Source organism: Convolutriloba macropyga, chromosome 1 (genome assembly GCF_964194025.1).
Source record: "Convolutriloba macropyga chromosome 1, txConMacr16.3, whole genome shotgun sequence".
NCBI lineage: Eukaryota > Metazoa > Xenacoelomorpha > Acoela > Convolutidae > Convolutriloba > Convolutriloba macropyga.
The window spans coordinates 46,887,861-46,903,599 of record NC_134468.1 but is presented as its reverse complement, the minus strand read 5'-3'; the positions used below and the strand labels follow the sequence as shown (position 1 = coordinate 46,903,599).

At 35.5% G+C, this 15,739-nt stretch overlaps 1 protein-coding gene across 2 annotated transcripts in view; it reads left to right on the top strand.

Annotated features, from left to right (window-relative positions):
• LOC142349574 (uncharacterized) overlaps positions 1–15,739 on the top strand; it is a 63,653-nt gene that overhangs the window by 1,096 nt on the left and 46,818 nt on the right. For both annotated transcript variants that reach the window (XM_075401238.1, XM_075401231.1), the window contains 4 exons: positions 4,467–4,637; positions 4,880–4,928; positions 5,266–5,514; positions 7,963–8,324. In XM_075401238.1, the coding sequence (XP_075257353.1) occupies positions 4,467–4,637; positions 4,880–4,928; positions 5,266–5,514; positions 7,963–8,324 (831 nt within the window). The remainder of the gene's footprint in view (positions 1–4,466; positions 4,638–4,879; positions 4,929–5,265; positions 5,515–7,962; positions 8,325–15,739) is intronic.

The window sequence follows — 15,739 nt, the reverse complement described above, 5'->3', positions numbered from 1 at the left end:
AGAAGTTTTTGCTTCCAAAAAAGTTTCTGTAGACTATAACCCCTCTAAAATTGATCGCTCCGACAGTCGTTCGAGATCACATCGTGCAACCTTAGTGGGTTAATGTTTTGTTCTAGAGATCTCGGTTACTGTTATGCACGTATGCCTTTACTATGAAACGGAAGCTGAGAATTTCAGAAAGTGTTCTCGTGAGCAGTGCGACTTTCAGCGATTTTCAATGAAAAGTTAAACCATGGAGAACACCAAACAGGCCATTTTTGAAATCTTCGTACGCATATGAAGACAAAATTTAATTAAAGCAAAAGCGGTGAATACGACGGCAGTATTGGAAATCACGATATAGTTGATAAAAATGACACCAAATTATGCAAATATGCAAAATATCCAAAATATGCAAAGGAGAAGTCGTAGGCGTTTTCCCCCGAACTATTTTGGGCATTTTTTCATGAAGACCTCGACATAAATATTGTAAAGGCGGCAAAAATATTGTTTAGAATCAAACTCTCCTAAAAACAGTAGATTTTTGAGAAAGTTTATCAATAGTTCGTGAACAATAATTTTGTTTTCCGACCTTATTCAAACAATTCACTGTCGTCTTCTAGATGATAATTTTTTGAGTGGAGTGATTTCTGACCTGTTGCAGTCAGTAATAATGAAAACAGTCATTGCTAGAAAGGTTAGCAAAACGTTATTTCCCGATAGTATAATTAATTGAATTAGAGCTCAGAGTAACGAGTAACTTGCGGTCTTTATGTTATTTTTCATAGTTTTTGAATCAGATAAGTTTGTTCGTCATATTTTTCGTTTTTTGAGCGGCATTTAGACGGCATTTTTCTTAGCCTTTGAGTTTTTTTACTGGAAACTAGGCTCCAGTAGCGTATGTTTGGAAAGAAATAAGGGGTATGATTGGACAGTCACAAAAATTATTACGTTTGATCTGAATCTGTTTTTTTAAAACTTTCAGACAGATGATCCGTTGCTCAAAAACTCGGATCATTTTCAATGAAATAGCAAAAATTCATTTTTGTTTTATTGTTGTAGAGTTTTGCTCAGTTCGTTAAGTTGCATTTTAGGATCTCCTTTGATCTGGCGATTTTGGTGTTATGGCAATAACAACGACAGTTATAATTGAACTCGGATCTTGTCCGTTTGTGCCCCCCCCCCACTATGTTATCCACCCCCAATTACAGAGCACGTGTCATTACATAGTGGATCATTATGTAAAAATTTGGCGCGTACGTCTGGGGGTACAATTAATATGCACCCACTACGCTGGGGGGCACGAACGGAAAATATCCTTGAACTCTTTGTCCATTGAGTTAAATAGTTACTTTAGTGGGCCTGTTCAGCAATCTACTTTTGTGGACTTTAATTTCAAGGACACTGCCGATAATCTGATATATCCATAATGCTGATAGACTGTATTTCTTTGGAAACATTCAGTGTTTTCACAACTTTTGTTTGACTTCTTTTCTATCAGTTTCATGAAAATTTGGAGGCATTGGGTAATTTTCTATTCGGCTGGCAAGTTCTCAAGATGGATTTATTTCCAAGAACTTTAATTGCTTCTCAATGTCTGTCAGTCCTATCTGCTTTGACATCTGATCATTCGAAATTTTGAGATTTATAGTGTAGTCTCTTCAGAAAAAAATGAATGATTTTGGGCCAATTTCGAACTAAGAAAGTAAAGGAAATCGTTTAGAATAATTTTTCGACATACTTTTTGTGTAGCGGTGTTTTGAGTGAGCTGGTTTTGTGAGCAGAATAGATCCCAAAAAGGCTAGCTCTCCAAATGGTTTGAAATTGCAATATCTAATACTTCCAATGGAATACTTATTGAAAAAAATAATCTACATATCTGTCTCAAATGTTTTCCAAAAAAATTGCTTCTCTCCAAACATTGAACATTCCTACCGTTCAATACAACCAACACAAATACATTTGGGAATAAAATGTCTGTCTCACTACTTGAGAAATTGCTTTTTTTGCCAGAGCAGCCGATTTACGAACTGACTTTATTTCTTGCGATAATGTTCTTCACTGTGAAAAACTACAAGGTTCTAAAAAAAGTTTGTAATATTTTTGAATATATTTGGGCATCTTGCAATATAAACCAATGAGGCTTATCATTGAGAGACTATAGGTTTACTTGAAACTATATATATCTTAAAAATATCAGTTTTTGTTTCAATTCTCTATTTTCTGTGTTTATTTACTTTTAAACACACTGTCTCGCTTTTTCACGGTATATTAAATCTGAGTTTATTTTACATGGAGTTTAAGTGTTTTTAGGCCATAACTTAATTTTTTAAGCTCACATTTTTTTTATCTGTTTTCTAATTTCTCCAAAAATTATTTATGTCAAGTTTAACCTCAAGTTGAAGTCGATCTATTTTTGAATCTGTCTGTTATCTCTGTTGCAATTTAAAGAACCATAATGGAAGAATATCTTTTCAAGTTCTATAAATTTATGATGTATTTAGTGAGTTGTATGTAAGCTGCAATGATACTGACAAGAATCTTAGCATCTGCCTTGTTTTAAAAACAATTTGCTGTATTTAATCTTACCCAGCACTGTTGGTACCTTGAAGATGGTATTATTGCTGGAACAGAACCCGAACTGAACGAGGCTTTAGATATATTTACTGTCTCTGCCTAGAACTCAGAAGAGAAAAATGTGAGGTCTGGTCAAAAGGAGCTCTGAACACGATCGATAGCAGTAGAGAGCGACTTGAAATACTGGGTGCTGCTGTTGGATTCCCGAATTCGTTGCTTCCACGATACAGAAACCTGTTCAAAAGATCGAAAAATTACTGGAGATCCTTGAGTACATAAACGACCCACAGTGTGCTCTTGACATTCTACGTAGTTGACTGGGTGCACCAAAAATGGTGTATTCACTGCGCTGAGTCAATACACATTCAATACACCGTCAGAGGAAGCTGTAAATATTTTTGAGGAATTTGACTCGCTTCAAAGGACAACTTTTAATATACTGGGAGCAGTCTTGTCCAATGAATAATGACATCAAGCGTGTTTGCCTATCAATTAGACTAGAATTGGAATCCGACGAGCGTCTGATCAGATAAAAGCAGCTTATGTTGGTTCGATTTCGCACTCTGCAACATTAGTAGAGCTTATAACTGGCGAAAGTCCGAAGGCAGATTAATCTTTTACCAAATTGATTGATGAAACAAATGGTTTTTCAATATCGCAGCTCACTCAAAGCAAAATACAGGAAGTCCTCGACGAAGTTGCTCTCAATAAATTAATTGAAAATCAAACTTCCGAAAGAGAAAAGGCTCGTTTATTGTCACTCTCTCTGCCTCAATCAGGAGCATGATTATCGGCAGCTCCCATACCAGCTCTCGGCCTCCATCTCTTGCCAAACGAGTTTCGTGCAGCTGCGAAGTACAGACTGGGCTCATATACATGAAAAAGAAAGGAAGTGTCCCTTTTGTAAAACAGGATCTTTGGTTACACTCGGTGATCATGCTGTTGCATGTCATGGGTGATGTTTTCTCGACACGACCGCCTAAGCGACAAAATTTTTTTCGCTTGCAGCGCTGCCAACCTGTCACCAGTTTGCGAGCAGAAAAACCAGATACCAGAAACAAATTCTCGACCTGGAGATGTGTATTTACCTTGTTGGTCTGCTGGACAATCGGCAGCTCTGGATATAACCATTACCTCCCCACTGCAAGCCAGTATTTTTTCAAATGTGGCTAGAATTTGGCTTTTGAATCATTTGCAAGACTCTCTGAATTGGTCAGAAAGACATTGAAGCGAATAGCTCTGCTCACTGACAACACAAGTTTGTGCTTAGCTGGTTTGTCAGTTGCTTTCAGCAGGCTTGTGCAATCGGTTTCAGTCACGCTGATGCGAGGAAACGGTATAATGTTGATAGCAAGAAGCGCAGAACTGGGAGCCAGCTGCAAGCAAAAGAAGCCTCCTTAATGTCTCATGACCTTCGATTGTGTGGTTTTCAGAATCTCAATTGCAAACCAAATAGCGTGGGTTCCGCTATCCTAGTTGAAAACCCGATTGTGTGGATTTTACTATTCCAATTGAAAATACGATTGATTAAATTAAATTAATTATGAGTTTTTATTCTTACCTGACCAAAGTGGGGAGAATAGAAACATATATTTCATATCTAGAAAACTGAAATAAAACTGAAATGAAAACTGCTGAAAATTGATTTGTTAAACTGGTGATCTGCTGTTTTATAAACCTAGTCATGGTAACCAAGTTAATTGTTAATTCAAATTGTCATTAAAAAAAATTTTGCTGTATTTAAAAAATGTGTGTCAGTTCGCTTAGTTTTTAATTTTTTGTTTGTATATTTCTGTTCTGTAAACGATGCTTCTTGTTTTACAATACTTGATTACATTACACTACCTTTCTGTTATAAATTTTGTGTATATACTGCGAACGAAATCTGATGAACTTTTTTTGTATTGAAGATGCGGCTGGAAGTGGTTCCAATGTGAATGTGTCAACTAACTCTGCCTCTTCCTCCACTCAGGATTTTGAGGATTTGGGTGACTTCGTGGCCTTCTGGCTCACTGCCTTCCAGAATCTGTTCCTTATTCCTCGCGGAAAAGTGGACAGTGATGACAGCTGCACATTATTCGGTAATTCTTCTAAAACTAAAATTATGTGAAGAGATTCTTGAAGAGCTTTAAGCCCTTAATTTAACTTTTAACCGTTTCTGAATCAGGTAGTGATTTAAACGTCGCCATATTGTTGCAGCTAATGAATTAAGTATTTTGCAAAACTACAAATTGATATTTAATGCCTTTTATTTATAAAATGTACGTTTGAAGCTACGATATCGAAAAGCGGTGATACGATATCGAAAAGCGTTGTGTTTTAGAAAACGGTGATGACATCTGTTACATTGTGGAAAAAGTGGCGGATGAAAAGTGAGTACAATTTGGTAGCGCTTTTACAAAAAATGTGTCTACCCGCTTGCAAGAAAGTTGCATAAACCGCTGTGAGCAGTCTTGCAGTTTCAAAATAAAAACTAAGACAGAATGCAACTAATTTATTGGCGCTTTAGCTGTGGAAAAGCAAAATACTATGTTGATTGTTATGCATTCTCCATTTGCTGAGCTGCGTTATTTATTTGATTTGACTGTTGCTTTTTGAAGAATGCTCAATGTGGTTTCCCCGTTCTATTCCTTGTTTACAAGAACCTGCAGCTTCAAATACTTGCATATATTGATATACATGTATATTAAGTTGTCTTTGTATTACCAGTGGCTGTTTGATGCCAGTAGTTGGTGTGAAGAGATTCACAGATATCACAACAGTTGACAATGTCCACGAAGTGTTCACCAGTCCATCTATCGACTGGGAGGAGACGACGTATTTGAACCTCCTGATACACCTGTGCAAGTTCAAGCTCAGCTCTGGAATTTTGCAGAAGGGAAGCTCCAGTAGTAGCTCTGGCAGGAAGTCACACCATCATCGCAACTCCAAACTACATTTAAAAAAGCATTTTGTAGTGTACGTGGCAACCATAGTCGCGACATTTTTAGGTCCTTTCGGTTCCTTGTTTTTATAGCTGCGAAGCTGTAAGCTGAGCGGAGCTATAGTGCGGTGCTCTTGGTTTTTTTACGACTCGAAGAAGAGTTTATTTAAAACAGGGTGTAAAAGTCAACGCCGCACGTGAAAACTAAGTGTTTAGGCCAAAATGCTGAACGAATTCAAGAGAAGAGTGTGATTTTCAGTTCATGCTTCGTTTTTGAGAGAGAGCGAGAAAAGTAGTTGTGAAAAAATTTTTTCAAAGCGAGCGAAATATTTTGATCACGTGCGGCTTTTTCGAAGCAGTGTTTTTTAGCTTTAGATTTACTTTTTCGCGTAGAGTGGTTGTTCTTCGCCATATTAAGAAGTAGGAGCTTTTTAGGCCATCTGAATTATATAATGGAGTTTTATAAGCAATCAGGAGCTATTTTTGTAATTTCGCCGTTTTGGACGCTTTTTTAGCGCTTTCTGTACTTTTTTTTTCAACTTTTAGTGTCCGAAGTAATTTAGTTTGGTTGGAATTAGTATTCATGTTGGCTTTCATGTCCTTTTATTTTTGTTATTTGCAATTTGTTTTCGTTGAAGGAAAGAGTTAAAATTTTCACAATTTTTTGCTTAATTTATCAGTTTTTCAACTTTTTTTGCCTAATTAGGGTTTTTCGGCCTTTCAGATTGTTTTTTCGTATTCATTTGTTTAATTCATGCTGGTTGTAGGGCCATTGGTTTTAATTAAAAACAATTAAAGGTATGGTAGCACATATTTTTAAAAATCAATTCTGCAGTTTTTGTAGTTTTTACTTACGTCTCATGTTTTAAGTGTTTTCCAGTGCGTTAGGGTGTCGTGTAAGTGCTCAACAAATAAGCAGAAACTTTCTTAAAGTGTTTTAAAAACATATGAGAGTCTACCAATTTTAGAGACCTTTTCAAAAATATTTAACATGTTTCTGTAATTTTGTCCTTTAGTTTTTTTTGATCGGGTTTTCTCCTTTTTCGAGATGTGTCGCTTGTTTTGTTTTAAATTACATCACTCATCTTCTCAGCTCGCTTTTTTAGTGGCCCCTGTTTACTTCGTCATTTAAGTATATGTTCCGCTTCACCTTAGTGCACAGCTTGTTCAATATTTTGCTTAAAATCTTTTTGATTTCTCTAGGCTAGTTTCATTCTTCGCCTATTCTGCTCAAGGTTCTTCTAAGCAGCAGTCACCCAGAAAAGCAATCTAAAATGATGGGAATCAGTATAAGAACGAATTCAAAATGGAAACGGGATGAACCGATAAAGACCAATTTTAGATGCCTGATGCCTGAACTTTGTTCTTATAAGTCTTAGTTAGGATCTCTAACGCGTGTTGGTATTGATACTATCCTCTGTATCTGAAATTCAAGAAAACGGACTGACAGTCTTTTTTTAAAGTTTGTTGTTTGAGTCGAAACTTGTCAAAAATTGTCAATAATATATTTTCACGTGTTTCTTTTTCTTCCTAATTTGTTTCCTCTATTTTTTTTCAAATTGAGTGCTATGATGAAGTAAATAGTTTTGCTAGTTTAGTTGGTAGTTGGTTTCGCTCTGGCGTAAGTTATGTTTTCCTTCGATTCGATTCCGGATTCTTCGGGCTATGTTTTTCGTTTCGCCGTCTGACGCTCTTTTTTCGTTTTACATTTGTTCACACTGTAAGGCTGAAAAAGGCAAAATTTCTGAATTAATTTTTCCTCTCACTTACGGCAATTGCGCGCGTGACGTCATTTCTCAATCTTTTAAGGTCATAATGATAAGATTTTGATCTTAAGTGACTTACCTTACTCAATCAAATGACTTCTACACTTTAAAGTTTTGTGTTTCGTTGGAGTAGTTTAAGGTCAAAGGAACTTATATGAGTCATAAAGGTCCCTAATAAAAAGGCTTCTAAGGAATGATTTTTAAAGCTTTATCATTTTTGCATAATAGATTTTTGAGCGGCATCGATAAGTTTTTCAACTTGTATCTGTATCTGTTTCCATCTCATTTATACGGCACGCAAGTCTATTTCGTTCGAAGCTACTCCGGCACTCTGTAGGCTATGTTATGTAGTTTGTATGAAACAATATCTTGAAAAGTTCGAATGCAGGCATCCGAATGCCTTTAATTTTTTATATCATGCTGGTTTTTATAACTGCAGATAGAGAGGTGTAATTGTGCTCTTTTGTACAAGTCTATTGTGAGAAGTAACAAGACATGCGCCATGGATCTCGAATTTTTGTGGACCAATTAGAACTAATGAAAGCTTTGGTTTTGTAGCAAGTGGTGGCACGAAAGGGAAATTCTTTTTCAAGTTAGTTATTCTCCTTGAGTTATTGCTGTGTCATTGTCTTTCAATGTTCGAAACTGACAGCAGTACTCTTACAAAGCTATCAATGTCGTTACTTTTTCAGTTCTTTTTATAGTATGCTTTTTCAGGACGACATACGCTTCACCTTTCAAGCACAGAATGGACAAGAAAAGTAGTCGCAATGTGTTGTCATTTCCCAACGTGTATTTCCTGATTGACGACTTTGAAAGTGCTTGGGACAAAGTTACCCTCTCACAGGGACAGGAATTCTGTGTAGAATTGGTTGCTGAGATTGATCCCCGCTTTCTAAATATGTACTCGAATAGAAATTCATCAAGTTGTGGAGCAAAATCTGATAAGTTTAACGGTGTTGATGTAAATTCCCATGGTACTACAGATGGCGCATCTAATGGAGACACAGATTTCAACTACAGCCATAATCAGACTACTATATTTTTGGGCGCCTCATCATTTTCACAGATACAGGAAGGTTGGTGCCTGTGGCTTTCTTGTGACTAACTTTTTTGATATTTGCATGCATCACTTTACCATGGCTGTTACGTCACATTTCAAAATCGACAGACTTCAATGACATATTAACAGATAAGGTTAAAACTATCTTACGTTCTACACTTGCGCACGCAAATTTTTATATCTCATCTCTATTTTTCTATTGAAAAAGTTTTCTATTGAAATGCTCTCGGTGATTAAACATTATTTGAAGAAAATTTGCGTCTGATGCATCTGGGCATCAAGATAACAAAAAAGTAGAGCACACAGTATTTATTTGTAAAAATCTGCGAATTATAACCACAAAATATGCAAAGTTTAATTGCATAATGTATTTGCAAACCAATCAGGCGATACTTCCGAAAAATGTAAAAGAAAAAGAACGAAAGTGGGTGTCAGAAAATAGATTTCGTCAGTTCCTCTATTTGCAACAAATAGCAGTTCTTAGCTCCTTAATTTCGTGAAAAAAATCAGCACCCGATGACAGGTATAATCCATTATTTGCAGCAATCGGCTTGAAAACTTTGAATTTCACTGGTTTCCCAAAATCCCAGTGCAGGCTAGAATGTTTGGAATTAACAGCTAAATTGGTTGCAGTAGTTTTCTTCTAATTAAAATTTTGTATAACCTAAACAAATGAAATAAGTGAGTAATTTTGTCCCGATTTCACTTTTAGTGGAGGGAGGAATTAGATACTCAACTGTTTTGATCTTTTTTGGGCGTTGAATGTATTTATAGTGGCAATAGTGATAGCTGGGCGGATCTTTTATTGTCCTTCTGGTTTTTTCGTCTTCGCGGTTTTTGTTACCTGTGACGTCATGCTCACTTCAAATCTTTCTGTTCATTCGTACATGTAATTTTGACTAAGTTGTATGTATGTATGTATGTATGTATGTATGTATGACGTCCTTTTTGGCTCTTATTATAGCGACTTCTTTGTTTGTTCTCGTGAATCAGCTTTGGTCACACATGACCCGATCACCCTCGAGAATGACTTTCCTTTTAGTAGTAAAAAATGAATATTCTAATTTAATTTATGAACGTGACCACAGGTCTAGGAGTCTATTGCAGTTATTTTCTGGCAATTTGCTTTGTTCAGTGATTTAAGTGTTGTTGTTTTAGCCTAATTGTGATAAACTGATTAAATAGCAATTCGTTGCTGTTTAATAAGTTCTTTTCAGTTGTAGTTGCCGACGAATCGGATAAGACATGGGGCCCAAGTAACTGGGATTTTAGAGATACGATTAGTGTATGACCCCTATGGTCTTCTATTGGTGCAAGTTGCGTTAACAGAGCAGTCACTTTACATTCTTTTACAAACAGTACATACTTTTACAAATCCCCTTACATTCTTCTCAAACAGTACAGCATTCTTGGACAAACTTATTCGAAATCAGGTCTGAACTTAAATCATAGAAGCGACGCTGGCCTCCATCTGCAACAGCTGCTAGAAAAATCGCCACTGAAACAACGAAATGACCTAAGAATCTGGCATGATCTGAATAATTCAGTGACACTACACAATTGCAATAGAAACAATCCTTTACAAGTCAACGAATTGAAACATATCGTGACGGAATATAGCGATCAAATAATAGGCCTCGTTTGCTGTCATCGTTGTGGAGCACCCGATCTCTTCAAAAGTTGGTGTGAACTGAAAATTGCTCCTGTTATTAGTGTGAGACGTCATCTGATTTCCCCAAGAAAGAAGAAGTCGCAGTACTATAAAGCAGAACTAGAGCGGATTTATCCGGCATAACGAATTGAAGTGAATTTGCTCATAACAGTTTTTCAGCACCAACGTACATTAAACGAATTAATCTTGAAGAAAAGATCAAACACCAGAAAGAGGAAAAGTATGAAAAAAGCAAAGAAAACTTTTAGCAAGTCAATTTTTTTAATGCTTTTTTGATGGTTTGTTAATAATCTTTTGCTAGTCAGTTTCGGTTTCTTAGCTTTGATATTTGAGATTTCATTATGTTTTGAGATTTCATTATCTTGGAGCTGCCGTCCGAGATCCTAGTAGGGATTGACTCTGTGGTGCTATTATTGCAGTGGACTAGTTGCTTGCTTGTAATTTTGAGGAAACGCTAACAGTACTGAACGCTTCTTAGTAATTGATGTTTTTGCTTAAAAGCCCAGGCAGTTGTTGAGATTTTGATATCTTGGAACTGCTAAAGGCAATAAAGTTTAAATTCTATTAAAGTGTAAATAGTAAATATTATTCTGCATACTGTGCGTGTCTATTCTGCATACATTTTTTGTTGTTCGATTTTATAATTTTATGCAATCTGTCCTCATATTTTAATTTTCGTAGTCGACTAGAATTTCTCAAATGATGTCAGAAGCTATAAATTCTGTTGGAAATGGATTTCAAATGGATAGGGCCGCAATCAACGATATAGCGAACTCTACAGTCCTGGAAAGCAAACTGGCTCGTAATTTCTAAGGACCTGGATACTCCGGCTGCAAAAAGTATAAAAAGGAGATGTACTGTTCTTAGTCCGGTGGAAGAGGCCAATCCAGATTTGAATTTATCGAAGACAATAGATTCAAGCATTAAAAGGTCAATTGATAACCTTGTTCCGTGTATACTTGAAACCATTAGGACAGAACTGCGCACTACTATCAGTGAGATTGTCTATGCCAAAATAAGTGATCTAAGAAACGAACTCGATGTCAAAGTCGTGTTGGAAGCTGCCAAATCTCAACTTTTTCTGAATCTGAGCTCTTAGAAACTTATAGAAGAGATGATATCAAACTGCTTGGGTTATCTGCATGTTCAACTGAAGGTAAAGAAAATTATCAACAAACATCGAAATTATCGGTATAAATTTGAAGAAGGAGTACATCTCAATTGCGCACTGTCTGCCGTCAATTTCCGAAAAAAAACAGTAATCGCGAAATTTTTGCGCAGAGTAACAAAACTGGACTTTATGAAAAAGAAAGGAAACTTGACTCATTCGGACACTTAAAAAAACGTCAAAGTAGTTGAAGATTTGAGCAAAACGAGAGTTAATTTCATAAAATTGATGAAGGCAGATGATAGAATCAATTCAGTATGATTGAGAGGGGGCAATTTATTCTGAGTGGAAATACGACAATTTAACCTACCAAATTCAAGGTTTGTACAAAGGTAGAATTGATCTCAATTACAGCAAAGAAAGTGTACTAAAATGGTTCAACTCATTTTTCCACCACCACTCGCAAATATCAATAATCAAACTTTTCCTCAGCCAACTTTGTCACACGACAAACAGAAATCCCAACATCATTCTGCGATGTCCTAAATTTTATCAAATTTCAGGTTTCCGGACCAAGGTTCTGGACGAATATCATTTTTTTCGTCCCCAATACTGAACATTCAATACGTAAAAGTAATTTTAAAACTATAACTATCCTCAACGTAAGTGTTAGATCTATTAGAAAAAATTTGTTGAACCTAGAAGCCTCTATTTATGGTCTGGATGTACAACCTGATATAATTTGTTTTAGTGAAATAGATGAAATTTCCAACTATCGTGTTACTGGATACAATAATTTTGTAGCCACGAATTGGAATCTTAAAGGGGTTGGAGTCATGTTGCAATGTAACAAATTTTGCAACATTACAACGGAAAGTAAGCTCGACTCTCAGTGAGCTCTGTGTAGATATCTGCAAAAATAGACAAACGTTTGAAACTGTAGTTGTATATAAGCCACCACGCTCAAACAAAATTGAATTTGTCAATATGACGGACAGGTTTTTAGAAAATCTAAATTCGAGCAACCATTCAGTCATTATTTGCGGTGATAAGAATTCGGATATTATGAAAAAAAATTTGCTGAGCAGAAATTTCTTGAACAGCATTACAGCAAATGGTTTCTGTATTTCCTCCCCCGAACCAACAAGTTTAACTAATGAGTACAGTTCTAGCTTGAACCATTTCATTCACAAAATTTGGGTAAGCATGTTTCTGTTGAAGTCCTAGAACATCAAAATTTTACTGATCATAATCTCGTTATTCTAGCGTGACGAACAAGTGACGATATAATTCAAGGTGATTTAAAAGTCCGAGATACTAGCTTAAAATGAGGATGATGTCAGCCGTTACAAATTAGCATTGGAAGCACATCTTAACAAAAACAGTAACCTTATTTACAAAAGTGTTGGTCCTTGCAATGCTTTTTTTCACATTTAACCAACTTTTTCTTAAAGTGACAGAAGACTTGGCTCCTTAAAAAAGTGTCCATAGTAAACAAAACGTTCCGAAGTGATTTGATAATAGGTTAAAAAATTTACGTCAAAGAAGAAACCATGCTTATTATAAGTATAAGGAATAGAAAAATAACAGTGACCTGCAGAAGAAATTTCAAGAGTGTAGAGCAAGGCTGGAAAAGCAAATAAAGTTGCGCAAAAAATTCTCTCCAAAAATGTTTAGGAAACTCTAGACAGACTTTCAGGCTACTCAATGAGCTTAAAGGCAAACCATATAAATCGCAGAATATTCCAATCCTAAGCAGCTGTTATCAGAAATTTGATGTTTCTTCTAATAAAAATAATGCAAGCGAGTTCAACAGTTTTTTTGCTTCCATAGGATATCAAGTCAGTAGTCACCTAAATAGAAGTTTCCAACCTTCTTTTTTTAGACACCAATGCTCTATGCATCTTTACGAAACTACTGCGAGAGAGGTGGGGGAAATTTCAACCAATCTTGACAACATGGCATCCTCAGGTGTTGATGATAAAGGTAACATACTAATAAAATTATCTTCAGATGTCATCAACCCCTATATGATGTTTTTCATTAGTTTTTCTTTTGAGAAAGGTATTTTTCCTAAAGAACTGGCTCGAGCAAGAGTTCTACCACTGCACAAAGAGGGGCCTAAACTTGACCAAAATAATTATAGGTCAAGTTCACTTCTATTAGTTTTCATTAAAAATTTTGAAAGAGTTATGTACAATCGCGTGTACCAGAATTTTGAGAAATTTTTGTTTTTTATAGGAAGCAATTTGGTTTTAGATCTAAGCATAGTACAATTGATGCAATAGTTGAGATTGCCAAAACTGTTCCCTTGAGACGACAACATTCGACCATAGTTAGTTTCTTTTTTTTAATTTGAAAAAGGCTTTTGATGCTATCAATTATACATTTCTTTTGGAAAAACTAGAGAGATATGGAATTAGAGGCAACCGTTGGAAATGAGTAATAGAATGCAACAATTTGTAATTAATAGTACTTCGCCTGATTGGTGCGAAATCAAGGTGTTCCTCGAGGATCGATTTTGGGCCCTCTTCTTTTAATCTATATAAACAACCTTCCCTTAGTCTGTAAAATGTTGTAATTTTACTTCTTGCTGACGAAACTAACATAGAAGCAGTTGGGTGTTCTGTTGAAACTACGGATGTCGGATGTAGATGGCATAAACTTTTGGCTTGATAGTAACAAATTTGTGCTTAATCTTAGTAAAACAGTTCAACTTAACTTTAAAAAAGGCCCAGCCGCTCTTAATTTCCAATTGAACAAAACGGACATCAAATTTTAGCATTACTGTAAATATCTTGGCGTAAAATTAGATAATAATTTCTCCTTTCGAGCTCATATCGATCATGTGCAAAGTAAAATAAAAAAAAATGTGGTATACCCGCAAAACTTAGACGTTATGTTCCTCGGAATCAATTAATTTCTTACTACAATTCAAATTTGACACCATTAATTCTATATGATGCCTTTACTTTTGGTTGCTGTACGTACTCAGCGCTTCTACACCGATCTACATATTGCAGAAAAAAATTTTAAATGTAATGTTTTTTGGAAAAAAGGCGATCACTGCGTTGATATTTTTGTGAGGCACTCGTTGACTATCTACGAGCTACACATATACGAATTGATTAAATTTGTTCCTAAATCAATGGTCTACACCAGCAATATTTTTGCAAAAAATTGTTTCAATTAAAATCGAAGGACCGGAAAACAAGAAGTGGGATTCTTAACTTCCTAAAGGAACCGTTTTGTAAACAGATAAAAAGAAGTTGGAGCGCAATTCTATACGTTTTAGAGGTGCTAAGCTATATAACAAATTAAAAATATTGCAGATAATTCCCGCTGATTTAGAGAATGGAAGCAAAACTGATGTGACAAGTTTCTGTCTTAAATTGAATAACTCATATCTGGTGTCGAACTTTGAGCTAATTAGATTCGTTTTTAAATGAATCGAACAACAATTTTGAACATGTGATACTCTAGTTTGTTGCATTGATGTCCTATCTCAATAATTTGTTTGCTATATTATGAATTTTTATAACGAACGTATATCAAGTCGTCGTTTTCAGTAATTTATTGGGCGATCGCTCTGATCTCGTTATTTGTCCACGTTGCTTGTGTATTTACAAATATTCAGCAACAAAATTAAGTCTTTGTTAATGGACGCGGGGCGATCGCGAGGCTATTAATTGTCTTCATAGTTATATGGCAATATTACTTGAAGATATCAGTGCTTGAATTTTAATTTGAAAATCAGGATAACTTGAAATCATTGTCATATTTATGAATCGCAGTTTTTTTCCTGTGGTCTTGCGATTTTGTTAAGTAAGGGGTCTCCGTTGTCTATTTTGCTACTATTGTCCGACAATCTGTCGGCTATTTTTAACATTAAAATGACCAACAAAAGGGGAATATTTATATTGCAAGAATTTTCACTTTGTTTTTTTTTTCAGGGAATCATTGAGCTTTAAACCCTGCAAATATATTTTGCGAATCGGACCAAATTGGATCGTGATTTCGCATTTTTTTGCTGTAACCAAATTGATTCGATTGGTTAAAAACCTGTCGACAATCAATTCGAAACAGTGTATTACTGCAAAGTTGGTTTAAAATCTATTTTATGCTAGAACAGTTTCCTATTTCCACAATTATTTTCACTATTTAGAGGTTACTGCTGTTCTAGAATTTATTTGGGTCTTTTTATAGTTAGTTCCAAAAACTCTAATCTGCGTTTTGAAGTTTTTGGCTCAAATTTCGCATAACACTTATCTGTACATATCTTGACAAAAGTCTGTACATATTTGTGGAGAGAATTAGTTTTGTTCAGCGGTCTAATTGCTTGAAGAATCCTTAGTTACAGTTAAATTATAACATTCAAAGGGCGTATCTATTAGTATTTTCGACTGCTGTGATGCCGATACGGCTGTTATAAATTGATAACGATATAGAAACTGATAAGAATGTTGTTTCCGGATAACTAGGTTTCGCAGTTCCTATTATACTCACGTTAAAGGCAATAGTGATAAAACTTTATTGCATAACAATCGTTTTTGATATTAGCTTTTTGACTGTAGCAATCAATTTCCTGCTGGAAAAATTGCCACAAAGAAAGAATTAATTTATCCAATGTCTTGTCATACTTGAGCATAAT